This window comes from Lithobates pipiens, unplaced genomic scaffold (genome assembly GCF_037356315.1).
Source record: "Lithobates pipiens isolate NorthernLeopardFrog02 unplaced genomic scaffold, aLitPip1_a1.2 Scaffold_18, whole genome shotgun sequence".
Taxonomy (NCBI): Eukaryota; Metazoa; Chordata; class Amphibia; order Anura; family Ranidae; genus Lithobates; species Lithobates pipiens.
This window is the reverse complement of record NW_027507758.1, coordinates 409,580,598-409,597,637: the sequence shown is the minus strand read 5'-3', so window position 1 is coordinate 409,597,637 and position 17,040 is coordinate 409,580,598. Positions and strand designations below refer to the sequence as shown.

The window sequence follows — 17,040 nt, the reverse complement described above, 5'->3', positions numbered from 1 at the left end:
TTGCATATAAGCCTTCAAAATGGGCACTTGATTTTTTCTGTTCAGCTCTCATAGACTTCAATGGGGTTTGCTGTTTGGGTTAGAAATTTTCCCCTGCTCAGGAGTTCTGCTGCTAACCAAACAGGGGGTTGTTCAACCCATCTCTATTCCTGACCATTACACTAGCCAAATTACAGCTCTCAAACTGTCATCAGCTATATAAATGAAGGGGCTTTCATAGTGTTGACATTATTGCCCAAATATGACCATGTGGCCATATTTAGACAACAATATGAGCATCTCCATTCACCGCCCATTTGCTTATGTGGACGAGGATTTCCAGCCATGTAAGTGAATAGGCCAGGGGACATCAGTAATTGGTAGTGATGCTGTGAGAGCAAGCAGCTGCTGCTTCCCCGGCAACCATTGACTTCTGGAGGTTGTCACATTCACCCATGCTGAATGTCCTAAACAATCAGTGTTCAGCCTAAACTTATGCTTGGACCAAACACTGAGCTCATCCCTACCCACAACATACCTAACTAAGGCTCTTACAGTTATAGACAGATTTAGGAGGTTTTAGATGTTTAAAGTTAACTGAAATACTGTAGATTCAATATTTGTTCCTTGGACCCACACACAACAGTAAGTGTTGATCCTAACTTTATATTTGTACATAAATGTTGGTAGTTAGGAATTGTTGTTAAAGCTCTCCTATGAACCTATATCAAAAATAATTGACCTTCCTTGACAAAAAAGTTTATTTCCCTACTTGGTCTAAATTATCTTTCAGGCTAAAAAAAAAAAAAAAAGAACCGCTGCTCCAGGTGCATATATCAAGCCTGAATGGAACCTCTGAGTGCCAACCTGTGGGCCTGCCTTCATGGTAAACTTAGAAATAAATAACTAGACCTAAAGCTAAAATTGGGACTTTATATGAGGCAATATGAAATATATACGTACAGCTCCATCCCCAATACATTGAATGGAAAAAAATAAAGAGTGGGACTTTATATGAAGCATATCACTAAATTGAATGAGCCAATCAGTGTCCACATTGTTAATTATTTGCAAAAGTCATACACACAGAGTAATAAATAATAAAAATAAATTGATATCATACTAATGGATCTTAATTGAAAGAGATAGACATTTCATAGTAATACATGATTAGTTCAACATAGAAAATATAATAATGTAATGACATACTGATATAGATCAATTAATAAAATCCAAATACTGCATGATGATACATAGTTAATTCAATATAGTACTAGACCTTAAGTATGTAGACCAAGATTGTAGTAATAGTAACATATGGGCATAAAAGGCTATGGTGGATTGGTTCATTAACCACTTCAGCCCCGGACCATTTTGCTGGTCAAAGACCAGACCACTTTTTGCGATTCGGCACTGCGTCGCTTTAACTGACAATTGCGCGGTCATGCGACATGGCTCCTAAACAAAATTGACATCCTTTTTTTTCAACAAATAGAGCTTTCTTTTGGTGGTGTTTGAAAAAACTAATTTTTTTTACTTTTTGTTATAATAAATATCACCCAAAAATATATAAAAATACATTTTTTTCCCTCAGTTTAGGCCGATACGTATTCTTCTACATATTTTTGGTAAAAAAATTGCAATAAGCAATTATTGATTGGTTTGCGCAAAAGTTATAGCGTTTACAAAATAGGTGATAGTTTTATGACATTTTTATTAATATTTTTTTTACTAGTAATGGCAGTTATCAGTAATTTTTATTGTGACTGCGACATTATTGCGGACACATCGGACATTTTTGACACATTTTTGGGACCATTGTCATTTATACAGCAATCACTGCTATATAAATGCAGTGATTCCTGTATAAAGGACACTGGCAGTGAAGGGGTTAACCAGTGGGTGGCAGTGTAGGGGTTAAGTGTTCCTAGGGGTGTGTTACTAACTGTTGGGGGCTGGGCTTTCATTTAGTGAACACTGATCTCTGCTCCAATCACATGGAGCAGAGATCAGCGTCACTAGTTGCTAGGCAGAATGGGGAGATGCTGTTTACAATGGCATTTGCTCGTTCAGCCGCCCCGTGAGACGATCGCGGGTATGCCCGTGGCGATCGAGTCCGCGGGACCCGCGACCGGACTCACGGGGGTCCCGACTAGCATGCGAGCGTGCCGCCGGTGGCGCGCTCGCGATGGCAGGGCGGCAAATTTAAAGGGACGTACAGGTACGCCCATTTGCCTGCCCGTGCCATTCTGCCAAGGTACATCGGCGTGCGCTGGTCGGGAACCAGTTAAAATAAATATAATATAATACACGTATTAAACATTAATACTGTGACAACGCATCATAGGAAAGCTCTACGCTTTTCGTGGTTAAAATACCACTCATCAGGAACAGATGCAGAATTTGGGGGTATCTATAATAGAATAAAATTGCCAAATTAATATAGTAATAAAAAAATGTACAAACATAAAAAGGTGAGAGGGGAACACAAACGGTCCCAATCATTCTCACCTAGCTGTAGTATATGGGTACATCTGTTGATGGTATCAGAGGTAAAAGGCATTATAGATAACGTTATCCCCGGAAGCTGAGATGGGAAACCTTGAGGCACGGCAAAGACACCAATAACCAGTAGTAGGCATAGAAGAAGAGTATCGAATTTGCAACTATGGTGTATATAAATGGTGATATGCATAGTTCACATTGTAGCTGATTCCCAAGAGTATCTGTGGAGATCAATAAATAAAAAATATTTGTAAACTAATTCCACAGCTAAATAACTCCCAAAAATTTAAATGTACTAAAAAGATCATACCAAGTGAATGAAGAAAAAGGGAGAGTGTTGAAATAAGGTAAAGTAAATAAAGGATAGAGTTAAACAGTTATTGAATGTGAAACTCTGTATAAGATAACAAAAATACCTGCAAAGATATGTAAAATATAATGTTAGAAAAGCGTGCAACTGTGTCTTTCGAGTGAAGCCAGCTAGAGTGTTGGCAGAAAACATGTGTGGTTTAAATAGCGGCTGTGTATCAAGGGTGACCAATTGGTGCTCGGTGTTTGGCACCCAAACCTTCCACATAGGATACGCAAGTAAATAAACACGCCAGCAGCGCGGCGTCAGGAGTAATGTCAACCGCTCAGCGTGTGGGCATGGTGTCGACCCACAGCGAATACCTGCCCCGCCCCCCACACAGGTGGAGGGGGGCCACGGTGCGGGTCGCAGCTTCTGGGGATAACAAGGCAAAGCCCAGTTCCAGCTGCCAGAACTGGTCCCTTAATAAAAGGAAAAAACATAATGGCAAAAATAGGTCACAGATTATAATATGGATAAATATGATAATTTATTGATGTGCTTCCATCCCTGGTTGAATAGAAAGAAATAACTAGACCTAAAGCTAAAATTGGGACTTTATATGAGGCAATATAAAATATATACGTACACCTCCATCCCCAATACATTGAATGGAAAAAATAAATAAAGAGTGGGACTTTAGTGGTGTAGTGGTTAGCACTCTCACCTAGCAGTAAAAAGGGTCGCTGGTTCAAATCCCAACCACAACACTACCTGCCTGGAGTTTGCATGTTCTCCCTGTGGCGGTGTGGGTTTCACCCAGGTACTCTGGTTTCCTCCCACACTCCAAAGACATGCAGGTAGGTTAATTGGCTTCTGACCAAATTTGGCCCTAGTATATGAATGGGGACATTGGATTATGGGCTGCTTGAGGGTAGGGACCAATGTGAGTGTGTGATGTACAGGGATAGGGAAAATTGTAGACACTCACTCAGGTTGAACTGGATGGACTGGTGTCTTTATTCAACCTTACTAACCATGTAATTATGTAACTATCACTAAATTGATGTCCACATTGTTTATTATTTGAAAAAGTCATACATACAGAGTAATAAATAATAAAAATAAATTGATATCATACTAATGGATCTTAATTGAAAGAGCTAGACATTTCATAGTAATACATGATTAGTTCAACATAGAAAATATTATAATAAAATAGAAGGAGGATTTTTGGGACTTTGAATGAGGCTGGCACTAAAGGAATGCCTGCCTCCATCCCTATCAATGTTATATGAGAGGAGAGAACAGAATTGGGACTTTAAATGAAGCAAACATCAGTAAGGCCGCGTACACACGCGCGGACTGTTTGCCCAACCTTGTTCGTCAAACAGTTTTGGCAAACAGTCCGCTCAAAATTTGCATGAGCGGACTTGCCCACACACGAGCGGACTGTTTGACGAACAAGGTTGGGCAAACAGTTCGCTCAACTTTTGAAATGAACGGACTCGCCCACGTAAGGAGGAGGCAAATCCGCCCATTTCGAGCGCGTGTACAGGTAGGCGGGGCCCGCGAAGGAGACGTCGCGGGCTCCGCCGCCTGGAATGGGCTTAAAGGGGAACCCCAACGCCGAAAAAAATCGGCGTGGGGGTTCCCCCCAAGTCCACACCAGACCCTTGTCCGAGCACGCTACCCGGCCGGCCAGGAAAGGGGGGCGAGCGAGCGCGCCCCCCCTCCTGAGCCGTACCAGGCCGCGTGCCCTCAATATGGGGGGTGCCTTGGGGAAGGGGGGGCCGCGCGCCCCCCCCCCACCCCAAAGCACCTTGTCCCCATGTTGATGAGGACAAGGGCCTCTTCCCGACAACCCTGGCCGTTGGTTGTTGGGGTCTGCGGGCGGGGGGCTTATCGGAATCCGGGAGCCCCCTTTAAGAAGGGGGCCCCCGGATACCGGCCCCCCACCCTATGTGAATGAGTATGGGGTACAATGTACCCCTACCCATTCACCTGTGAAATAAAGTACAAAAAAAAAACACAACACATGGAAAAAGTATTTTATTGCACAGCTCCGGGGGTCTTCCGTCTTCGGGGGTCTTCTCGCCGGACTCCTCCGCTATGTGTGTGTAGCTCTTTTGCTAGCGGAGGAGTCCGGCTTTCTTCCTCCCCGCCGCCGGCCTCTTCTCCCGACTTCGGGGGTCTTGTCCCCCTCTTCGGTTCTTCTGCTGGGCCACCGCGCCTGGTCCGGTGGCCCGGTCTTCTGTCGCCGTCTTCCGTTCTTCTGTCGCCGCCTTCGGTTCTTCTGCCGGGCCACCGCGCCTTCTTGTAGCTCTTTTACAGGCGGTGGCCCGGTCTTCTGTCGCCGCTGTCGTCGTCGCCGCTGCCGCCGCCTTCCGTTCTTGTTCTTCTTCTTCTCCTGGAGATGTTGACTCGACGAGCTCTCCGGCCGGAATGCCAGGGACACGCTCCGCTGCCACTTATATAGTGACAATGGGGCGGTGTCACATGGTATATGTCACATGGGTTGGTCACATGGGTTGATGTCACATGGGGACTATGACATCGTAAGGGGGCGGGGTCACCATGTGACCAACCCATGTGACATATACCATGTGACACCGCCCCATTGTCACTATATAAGTGACCGCACAGCGCGGCTCTGGCATTCCGGCCGGAGAGATCGTCGAGTCAACATCTCCAGGAGAAGAACAAGAAGAAGAACAAGAACGGAAGGCGGCGGCGACGACAGCGGCGACAGAAGACCGGGCCACCGCCTGTAAAAGAGCTACAAGAAGGCGCGGTGGCCCGGCAGAAGAACCGAAGAGGGGGACAAGACCCCCGAAGTCGGGAGAAGAGGCCGGCGGCGGGGAGGAAGAAAGCCGGACTCCTCCGCTAGCAAAAGAGCTACACACACATAGCGGAGGAGTCCGGCGAGAAGACCCCCGAAGACGGAAGACCCCCGGAGCTGTGCAATAAAATACTTTTTCCATGTGTTGTGTTTTTTTTTGTACTTTATTTCACAGGTGAATGGGTAGGGGTACATTGTACCCCATACTCATTCACATAGGGTGGGGGGCCGGTATCCGGGGGCCCCCTTCTTAAAGGGGGCTCCCGGATTCCGATAAGCCCCCCGCCCGCAGACCCCGACAACCAACGGCCAGGGTTGTCGGGAAGAGGCCCTTGTCCTCATCAACATGGGGACAAGGTGCTTTGGGGTGGGGGGGGGGCGCGCGGCCCCCCCTTCCCCAAGGCACCCCCCATGTTGAGGGCACGCGGCCTGGTACGGCTCAGGAGGGGGGGCGCGCTCGCTCGCCCCCCTTTCCTGGCCGGCCGGGTAGCGTGCTCGGACAAGGGTCTGGTGTGGACTTGGGGGGAACCCCCACGCCGATTTTTTTCGGCGTTGGGGTTCCCCTTTAAGCCCATTCCAGGCGGCGGAGCCCGCGACGTCTCCCTCGCGGGCCCCGCCTACCTGTACACGCGCTCGAAATGGGCGGACTTTCCGAGCGGGAACAGTCCGCTCATTTCGAAAGTACAGCGGACAGGCCCACACACGGGCGGACTGTTCGCTCAAACACAGTTTCAGCGGACAGTTTTTCTGAATTTCCGAAAGACTTTGTCCGTCCAACTGTCCGCTGAAACTGTCCGCTGAAAGCCCACACACGAGCGGACTGTCCGCCCAAACACTGTTCAGCGGACAAGGTTGGGCGAACAGTCCGCCCGTGTGTACGCGGCCTAAGAGAATAAGTCAAGTGACTGCAATGAATATTTATTTTGTATAGTCCATGATAAGTCATACAAACATTTTGGGCATCAACCTCTAAAATGCTCTGGGCATACAGCCTCCATACAATGAGTCATGGACTAATATTTCACAATAATTTACAATCCAAGAAGCATTCTCATAAAACACAAAAAACAGTATGCATGTATGTACATTATTTTGCTGTGGTTGAACCCAAAATGGCCAAGATAACCATGGTAACTGAATAATAAATCAGTTAAAAATGCCTGAATAATAATTAATGAATCAAAAAAGATCATATGAATCTTGATTTTCCATGATTGGGGTAGATGATGATGGCTAAAATCTCTACGCGTTTCGCGGTATTCCAACCGCTCATCAGGAGCATACATCATGGCATAATTCTACAAAATGTATGAAAAGAAAAAAATGTAATATATAAATTAGGTAAAAATAAGCAAAATAATTTAATAATTATAATTAATTTGAAGGCTAGGTGTCCAACTCACGTCTGCATCAGCGGGCCAGTAAAACGGCATCAGGGTCCACAGAAAGAGCCGCAGGGCATGGCCGCCAAGCACCGGGGCAGCCTGCAGAACAGGTAACCACCAAAATGGGCACTCCCAGGGCGGGTAGAGGGTGCAGGGTCTGTGGAATGAATGAAGATATCTATGTGAAAGATCTATGAGAAACAGACTACATATGGATCTGTATATGTGTTGTGTATGAGATATATGTGTTAGAAATAATTGTGGTGAAGTGACAAAGGGGCAAAAAGGAAAACCGTGATAAAACTATCAAACTAACAAAGAACAGAGACCACCATAACAAAAGAAAAAAAAGGGGGGAAAACAGAATGGGGAGTGAGAGCTTTGGGGGAACCTAATGTGATTGGGTATGGGAAGTTAGTGTGAGAATTATATGTGAATGTGCTGGGAAGGGGAAGGAAAGGTGTATAGCCCAACCTGTGAAGTTCCCACAATGGAGAACCAATCTACAACTATATTTATTTTCTGGCCAGCTGACCCATATACACTGGTGGTGGTTTCCAAACTTAAACAATGTTGCAAAGGCTACTGAGGTAGCTATTATGCATTCCTACAGAGCACTGATTTACTGATAGAAATGAACCACAGCCCACAGCTGAAGCTGTCATTCAAAAATGTTAATGTGGTGGGATATATTTACTGACTCACAATTGATCATGCATCTAAATAAAATTTTAGGCTGGGTTCTGTATGGTACCTGTGGTCAGGGCCGCTGTTAGAAATCATGGGGCCCCGTACAGCCTACCCGACTGGGCCCCCTTTAACCCCGCCCTCGACCCCATCCTAGGCTCCTCACCTGACCCAACCTCTGCAGATTTGTCACCGTTTACATATGCACACGTGTTCATTATTGTGCATGAATACAGGGGGACAGAGGCAGTTTAATAATGTTTTCAATTTTATTTTATTACAAAAAAAATGTACACTGTATCTTTAATTTCCTTTTGTATCTCTTTTATGAACAACCTCCCTTCTGATAGCATAGGGCAGTGACAGGTCATCCTTCTGGAGAGGTCTCTCCTCTGGCCTCCAAAGCAGTTGATCAAACAAAGATCGATTTGATCAGATGTTTGTTTAAGCCAGTAATGGCTTGCTTATATGAGACCATGTAAGTAGGAAGCACATCATCAGCTCCTCTCACTTTATCCCGGGAACTGGATGTTGCTGCCCACATCCTTAATGGAACCCCTGATTGAACGGGAGAGCAACAGTGGTGAAACCCCCTTCCACTGCGTGCAAAAGTAATCCAGGGGCTTCTTAGCCACTAAGATTACTTTTACTTTGTGTAGACTTTTTGGGGCTAAAAAATAATATCCTGATCATTGCTGCTGCAGCCATGACCAAGACATCACCCTTCCAATCCAGCAATGTACCAGTACATTGCTGGACAGAAAGTGGTTAAAGGGGGGTGATTGGGAGGCACATGTTTACTGCCCCCCCAAGGAAAGTGTAAAGTAGCATCTCACAGCATTTTATGATTATCAGAATTATGGAAATTGCAGAGGTAGCACAGTCAGCATGTGCTCTGTCATGGATCTGTCAGTGTCACATGGCTTTTGGGTGCTGACTTTGTTAACTGTGTGTTACAAACTTTAACCCTGCAATAGCATACAGCAATAACAAAGTAAGCACCAAACAGCAATATGACACACTGACAGATTCATGACAGAGCACATGCTGACTGTGCTGCCTGCATGAGTATCATAATGCTGATAATCATGACCTGCTATGCTGTGTGACAGTGTGTAAGCCTACCTACGCGAGACAGTGAGGATTCTATCTGCTGTTGTCCACTCACTCTGCAGTGCAGGTCCAGCCATGCTGTCCTCCAGGTTCTTGCTCCCTCTCATCCACTGAGCTGCCTGTCGCCTCACCTCAGTCTCGGCAGTCGGCATGGGAGGTGGAGCTAAGTGGAGCCTTGTATTATCACTCCGCCAGGGAAGGCAGTGGCAGCCGGATCTATTTAACTAGCAGAGCAATATGCAGTGAAGCTTTATGTACATGCGCCCGAAAAAGGAAAAATAGTCCAAGCGCTGTGCTCACCCTCTGGGCCCCTCTGTAGAACAGATGGGGCCCAGCAAAATGTAATTACAACCCCCCTCTTTCTCTAAGCAAGTATTAGTGGGGGAGAACTTAGTTTAGAAAGCTCTAGTTTTTAATTTGCAGAAATTAACTGTAAAGCTGACCGGCCCCCCTGTGGAGCTGATGGGGGCGGGCCCAGTACAACAGGGCTGACTGTACTGCCCTATCAGCGGCCCTGCCTGTGGTAGGTAGTGTGCTGAGGATTCAGGCAAAAACGTACTCAGGCAAGTCAGGTCAGCAACAGATCAGGCAAAGTGGTGCACAATCGAAATCCAGAGAGTGGTCAGGCAGTCGGTGGTCAAACATGAGCTGGCGGTGAAGTACAAAATCAGCAGGCTAGAGAGTGGTCAAGAATTCAGGCAGAAGTTCATACACAGTAATCCGAGTCACAAAACTTTCAATATGCCCAAGGAACTAGTCCACATAAACGGCACAGAGTAACAGGAAGTGCTGCTATTTATGGGCTGCTTGATTGTACATTGTCTGTAGCTGGCAGCAAGTGGGGCTAGTGAGAACAAGGCAATGCATCAGGCTGGGAGAACATTGCAACAACCCCAGAGCTCCCCTGTGGCACAACAGGTATGGCTACAGCTGTGGAACCAGAAACATCCTGCTTCAATGATACCCAGGTATATGACAGGTTCACACTAAGGAACGGAGTAGCTCACAGCAGGGGGTCCAGTGCATCTCTAATCAACATTTCAGCCCACATTTTTGTCTGAATTCGGACCTGAAATGGATCATAAAATGCACAGGACTCTTGTGCAATTCTCACAGGAGCCACTTTGTAGATGTGTGAACTGGCTCCATAGAGAGTCGATCACAATCTCTGACATGCAAACTGGATATGAGGAAATCCGCATCCAATTTGCACTGGTGTGAACCCAGCCAACAGCAAACCATGCCTCCAGAAATTGTATACTCTTCCTGACATAGGACATTGGATGTCATTTAGTATTAAATATATATTCACCAGCTTTTTAACCATGGTCAATTTAAAACAATTCAGGAACTGAAAACAGAGTTCCATTTACCAAACCCATTTTGTTGCATACTTGCAACTTGCTTTTGCAGTAAATCTTAAATTAATGGTGATCTTAAATTAAATAAAGTAAAGGGGTAAAGTCTGCAATGGTGTGGGTAAGCTGTTCACAAAAAACAGACATATAAATCCCAAACCAATGTATAAAGGTGAATATTTGGCATGTATAAACAAAATAACTTAAAGTGCAAATAAGAACACAGAGATAAATTAAAACATTTACTTTTTATGGTTGTGTAACACACATTCTGAGATCTATCAATGCCATCCTGACTGGAGTGGCTGATTGATGGTGGGAAGACGTTCATCAGTTTTTTTCCAGTCTCCTGTGCTCCTTTCTCTTCCTGGATATGGTAATTGGATGTATTAGGTTGCAGACTAGGGGTACCCTGGTGCTGCATGGTCCTCAGTGCATTAGCTGTCTGCTTCAGCATGCATGCGTTAAGCTCTCAGGGAGGCATATTTTGTGGCTGCAGGTCACTCCCCCAACATATAAAGTTTTGCACAGGCTATTCAGGTAGCCTCTCATCATTTCTGACTGTCACACAGTCCTCCTAGCAGCTCTAGAGCCCTTCTGCTTTGACTCCAATACTCTCACACCATCTGTGAGCTCAGCTGTCCTTAATAGAGAACGTTGAAGAGGAAGTAGATGTCTTCCCGAATTAACTCCCTATTAGCCCTGCCCCAGGCTGACTCACTAAAATAAATAAAATACTATAAATAAATAGACTTAGCATTTAATAATGCCCTTTATGCCAATACATGTCTGAATTTGTTATGTACTGTGCTACACCCAGCTTTATAAAATGAAATTGCCATAATCCTAGGGAAATAAAAAAATTATTGCAATATGATATTCTTTATTATATATATTCCCTGTGCTTGGAAACTGACAATAGGTTGCTTGCTAATTGCAGACATTATTTTAATAACTTAGGTTCAACAGGCTTAAATGCAAAATTGCCACTAACTTTCGGTTTGAGATTTCACATCACTGACAAAAGTAAATGTAACTTTCCAGTTATGTATAAAAAAGTACAGGAAATATCAGGTATCTGTAGATCCCATCACTGAAGCTCCAAGGTCTTTCCTATTAAATTGAAAATTAGTTGGACACACTTATGCACAGATTTAGTGTCTGTCAAGATGGCTATTAACTGTACTTTATTTTTGAAACTCAACTTCATTGTTTGGAGAGACAAGCTATTTATTTATTGCCTTTATGCAGATTCTACTTCCTGTCTTATTAAAACTAAAGGCATTTACTCTCATAAATAAAGTTGTTTAATATGAAGCAGAATGTTAAGATAATTTATAGGTGTTATCCTTTTACAATGTTACCGTTTTGTTATTGGTGTAAATTCAACAATTTTATCACTGGATGTGCTGCTCCATGTAATTCAAAACTCATAAAAATGCTCCTTTCTCATATTTCAGAGCAACAACTTCTCCTTTCTCTTTTAAAATATGAATAAATCAATCTACACTAGGCAGAAGAATGTTATTTGTTAAAAATATAAATACACAAAAAAAGGACTGCATTTTATCTATGTTGAATGTATATTGTATTATGTTCTCCAGTGGATCTCTAATTGTGTTTTTTAGATTACAGCAATTTGACATGTATTGATTTTTATGACATTTATGCTATATTTCTTCTTACTAGGTGACACTTTATCTACTGGATTGAAAGATCTATCCAAAATTTTAAGAGAAATTACACAGCTATTCCAGTCTAATGAGATGCGTCCAGCTAATGATCCAAAGGAGAGAGATCCAGTCAGAGTAAGAATGTTGAATGATATTCTTCAGAATATAGAAAAAAACTTCCTCATTAGTTCCTCACCACCAGGATTCTTCAGGTAAATGTAATGTGAATGTTTCTGTCAATGAGATGAAAAACATAATGAGCGACAACGATTATTAGATTTACTGAGTTTTAATATGGAATAAAAAAATAGGTCAGCAAACAAATAATGATACAGGAGATAATCGATATGTGCCAATACAATATTAATGTACACATTAGGCCAGAAAATTACAATAATTTATGGAAAACTTTGGGGATGATGAGGATTATAAACATATTTATATTCAAAATTGTAGTCATTAACTTCAGTTTTACCAAACCAGCAATTATGTTTTCAAACTGCAATTATTCTAATTTTCTCAATATATATTTATTTTTTCCTGCCTCAGGAATTCTTATCTGATATATGTTTGATATATGTTGAGCTAGTCAGCCACATCTGGTAATGTTGGCCTTGGAACACCAAGCTTTCAACAGAAGTTTTCAAGGTTTTTGTACTATCATAGGGCCACCAAATCTCTGTGTGCAAGCAGTGCAGACCCCTACAATATGCTGTACCTTAGAAACTCAGCACATAAATTATTGGCTTGTGAGCATTTCTCAGTGGCAAAGTCTTATTTGCTATATTTGAAAGCATATGCATTATAATATTATCAGATGCATTTTTATAGAACACCATGTTTAAAAGATCATCTATTTTGCATTGTAATAGTGCAGGTAGGTAGGTGGACTCTTAATTGATGGTTGTCGTATTACTTAGATCAGGAGACCTTCTACCATAGGTTGGATCACTCTGTCCATGTTAGCTTTGAGAGGGCCTCTGATATGGAGATTCTATAAAGCATAGACTTTACTATGCAACCAAGCATGACTGAAAATTCGCTCTTGGTGGAGAAATCTTGAGATACTTTAAGAGTGGTATCATATTCCAGTTGTTTGAGACATCAGAGTGTTGGAAAGCATCTCTGGAAAGATCCAGCCTAAGCATGTCATTGTGTTGTCTGCACTGAACTACAAGTAGACCACACAGTAACTGATTCAGTACTGACTTACATAACTATTTAATAAAAAAAAGAATTGTCATTACACGCTATACACTACAACTACTGTGTTTATGATTTCTTAAGTTAAAATGCTGTAGAAAGAAAATACAAAAAAGTGTAAACTCAGCTAGGGAGCTATAAATACAGCACATAAATATTGGAGCCTGGCATATGTTCTTGATATCCCAAAGAGCTTTCACTGACACTGAATTCAGTTAAAATGCACCTGTGCCCAGACTATATAAATTATAGGATTTACATATTCTGAACAAACTCCAGAAAGCTGGCAAGATTCTGCAGACAGAGAAGTAAATGTAAAAGAAGCAGCAATTTCAGTACCTCTGTTGTGAACTTTGAAGATTAGTTTCTCCACAAACCTTTTAGCTATGATGGTGAATGAGAGCATGTGAAGGGATTATACTGCTTGTTTTAAATATGTTAATACTTGTGCATAGTCTAGGAACAGGTTCGCTTTAAATTATATGGGAGCAGAACGGCTTAATACTCAAAAGCTCTAAGTGAATGATGATGTTTGTTTGATCTACATCTTCCTAGAAGTAACATGGACTGCAACATTTTTGGCTGCAGGCAGTACAACCAACATTCATACTACTTCAAAAAGCAGAACCAAGGACAAAACTAATATACAAAAACAATACATAGCCTACGTTATATACACATCTGAGTTATGAAAAGCCCTTTAACCACTTTCCCTCCAGAATATTTACCCTCCTTCATCACCAGGCCATTTTTTACAATACGGAAATTAACAATTGTGTGGTAATGCGATGCTGTTCCCAAATACAATGCATGTCCTTTTTTTCCCACAAAAAGAACTTTCTTTTGGTGGTATTTGATCAACTCTGCGGTTTTTACACTATAAACAAAAACAAAAACAATGTTGAAAAAAACAACAATATTTTTTACTTTCTGCTATAAAACATATCAAATAAAAAGATTAAATTTCTTCATTAATTCAGGTCAATATGTATTCTGCTACATATTTTTGGTATATAAAATCCCAATAAGCGTATATTGATTGGTTTGCACAAAAGTTATAGAGCCTACAAACTATGAGTTATTTTTTTTTTTTTTTTTTTTTTTTTACTAGTAATCAGTAATGCAGCAATCAGTGACTTATAGTGGGACTGCAATGTTGCAGCAGACAAATCAGACACTAACTGACACTTTTGGGGGGCTAGTGACACTAATACAGTGATCAGGGCTAAAAAATATGCACTGTCACTGTACTAATGACACTGGTTGGGAAGGGATTAACATCAGGGATGGTCAAAGGGTTAACTGTGTGCCTAGCTGGTGTTTTCCTACTGTGGGGAAGGCGCTTGTACTAGGGGAGGTCATGGATCGGTGTCCCTGGTTTGCAGAGACACAGGATCCATGCCTCTTTGCTGACAGAACGGTGATCTGCCTTATAATCACATTGGGAGTGGGACGCTGCCAGTGCCCATGTGCACCCCAGATGCAGAAGTGTCGGATCACATACCAGGCATGTGTACCGGCGCAGCCATGCCACTTTGCTGCTTTATATCTAAGTTATACAGTCAGAAAGTGGTTAAAACACCTGATTGATTGATTGACTGATTGATTGAGATTTCCATATTTCTGCTGTCTCATCCTAAATATTAAATATCCCACTCTAAGCAGCAATATTTACAAGCTAGCGAAAGGCTACGTTCCATGCACCTAAACTTGCTACACAATCGCACCTTGGATAACATTACTGCTTGGCAACTTGCAAAACAAAATATTGATCTCTGGGCGGAACGACAGGAATGGACCAACCCATCCTTTTATACCCTATGATTGCACAAATACGGTAACAAAGCGGGTAAACTCTAATCCCGTCTCTGTGCGGGCTTTAAACGTCCTACTTATATATCTGCTTTAAAAAATACTGCTGGTTCCCTCGTTACCACCCCTGCAGATATCAGTAAGCTACTTGCTGACTACTATACATCTCTCTATTCTGAAGACCCCATAGACCAAACCATAGCTGAGAACCAGCTGTCCAAGGTACGCCTGCCTGAACTCACAACTGCACATTTAGAGACAATTAATGCTCCCTTCACACTAGAAGATATCTGGTCCACGATAAAATCTCTAGTCCCCTCAAAAGCCCCAGGCCCTGATGGATATATGGCCGAGTATTATAAAATCACCAGTGACTTCATCCCGGACACCCTGGGTAAAGTGTTCACCGCCCTGTGGGAGGGGGGTCCATACCTTCCTACGGGAACTCAGGCACACATCAAACTGATCACCAAAAAAGGGAAAGACCCATTACACCCAGGCTCATACAGACCAATATCCCTTATAAACTTGGATGTCAAAATTTTGTCCAAAATCATTGCCTCACGCTTGGCCACCATCCTCCCCTCCTTACTCCACATGGCCCAATCAGGATTCGTTTCAGGTAGGTCAGCTACTTTGAATATTCGTAAAGTGTTGATGACGTTGGAACATGCCAAACTGCACCCAGACCGAGACATAGCCATCATATCAATTGATGCCAAAAAGGCCTTTGATAATATCAGCTTCACTTGGCTATTTAAGGTGATGAATGCCTTCGGCTTCTCGGGCCCAGTTATAAATTTTCTACACCAGATGTACACTTCTCCGTCAGCTTGACTAGTTACCCCAGACTTTATCTCAAACACTATATCTCTTACTAAAGGAACAAGACAAGGCTGCCCCCTTTCCCCCCTGCTTTTCAATATAGCAATTGAACCCTTATCCCGAATCCCGAATCCTGAATTCCCCTGCTGGTATTAGCGGTATCACTATTAGGGACCAAACAGTCCAGGCCGCCTTATTCGCAGATGATATCCTACTTTTCTCGTCCAACCCTCCTTCAGACTTTGACACTCTGCGTGTTTTATTTGCGGCCTTCCGACTCAGCTCTGGCTTCAGAATAAATAATGATAAAAGTGAGATTCTCACACTAAACTCCAGGAAATCTAGTGCCTGGCGATCATCTTCGCCATTCACACTAGCACCACATTACATCACATACTTGGAAATACACATAGGTCGAGCCTTCATCACTATTCACCCTTAATTATCCACCTTTAATAACAACGATTGTAAAGGAGTTGGAAGCTTGGGCAGGCCTGCCCCTCTCGCTCTTTGGGAGATGTCAGTTGTTCAAGATGATTTCCTTTGTGTGACTTCTATATCCGATGCAAACCATCCCACTTTTATTGAAACATTCGGATGTGCAAAGGATACACAGGGCATTAAATGCCTTTATTTGGGCTCACTTTATTTGGGCTCACATTTAGCCTCACATAGCTCTTCAGAAACTATGCCTCCCGAAAGCCCGAGGGTGGCGCAGGTCTGCCCAATGTGCGTTTTTACAACATTTCTTGCCTTCTCAGACAGGGTCTGGATTGGCTAGCGGGTAAATCTCGATATTCGAACTATAAGCTTGAGGGAGGGTTGGTATATCCACACACACTTCCAGCTGTTCTCCATTCTACCCTACAGGCTTTGCCTAGCCACCTTAAAATGAATGTTCTCATACGGGACACAGTAATCACTTGGAGGGAGGTACGGAGGCTCCTAGGGCTACCCTCAACCATATCCAACTATCTGATTATCCTGGGTAATCCCATGTTTCCCCTATCCACTATCTACAAAGCCTTCGATCTTTGGGGCAAACATGGTCTTGCCACAGTGGTTTCCCCATATGGAGATGAGCCCGGAAAATTCAAATCCTACCAGGCCTTGTCTTGAGAATACTCGCTTCCTCCATCTCATGTATTTCATTATCATCAACTGCTTAGCTATCTAAAAACGTGCGGCGGATCTCACTCGGACTCTCTACACAAATCCTACTTGGACGTGGTACTTCAAAAAGGGGGCTATTATATATCTAGCCTCTACTCCCATCTTATCATTCACCAAGCGGATAAATATCACATTGCCCCTTTTAAAAAATGGTCCTCAATATTTAACGACGCAGACCCACCAGAAAAAATTCTAC

General features: G+C 43.0%; 1 protein-coding gene across 5 annotated transcripts in view; it reads left to right on the top strand.

The window, feature by feature from the left end:
- The window catches only part of NAALADL2 (N-acetylated alpha-linked acidic dipeptidase like 2), a 1,383,985-nt gene that overhangs the window by 1,318,962 nt on the left and 47,983 nt on the right, over window positions 1-17,040 (top strand). For all 5 annotated transcript variants that reach the window (XM_077487950.1, XM_077487951.1, XM_077487952.1 and 2 more), the window contains one exon: window positions 11,848-12,043. In XM_077487950.1, coding sequence (XP_077344076.1) covers window positions 11,848-12,043 — 196 coding nt within the window. The remainder of the gene's footprint in view (window positions 1-11,847; window positions 12,044-17,040) is intronic.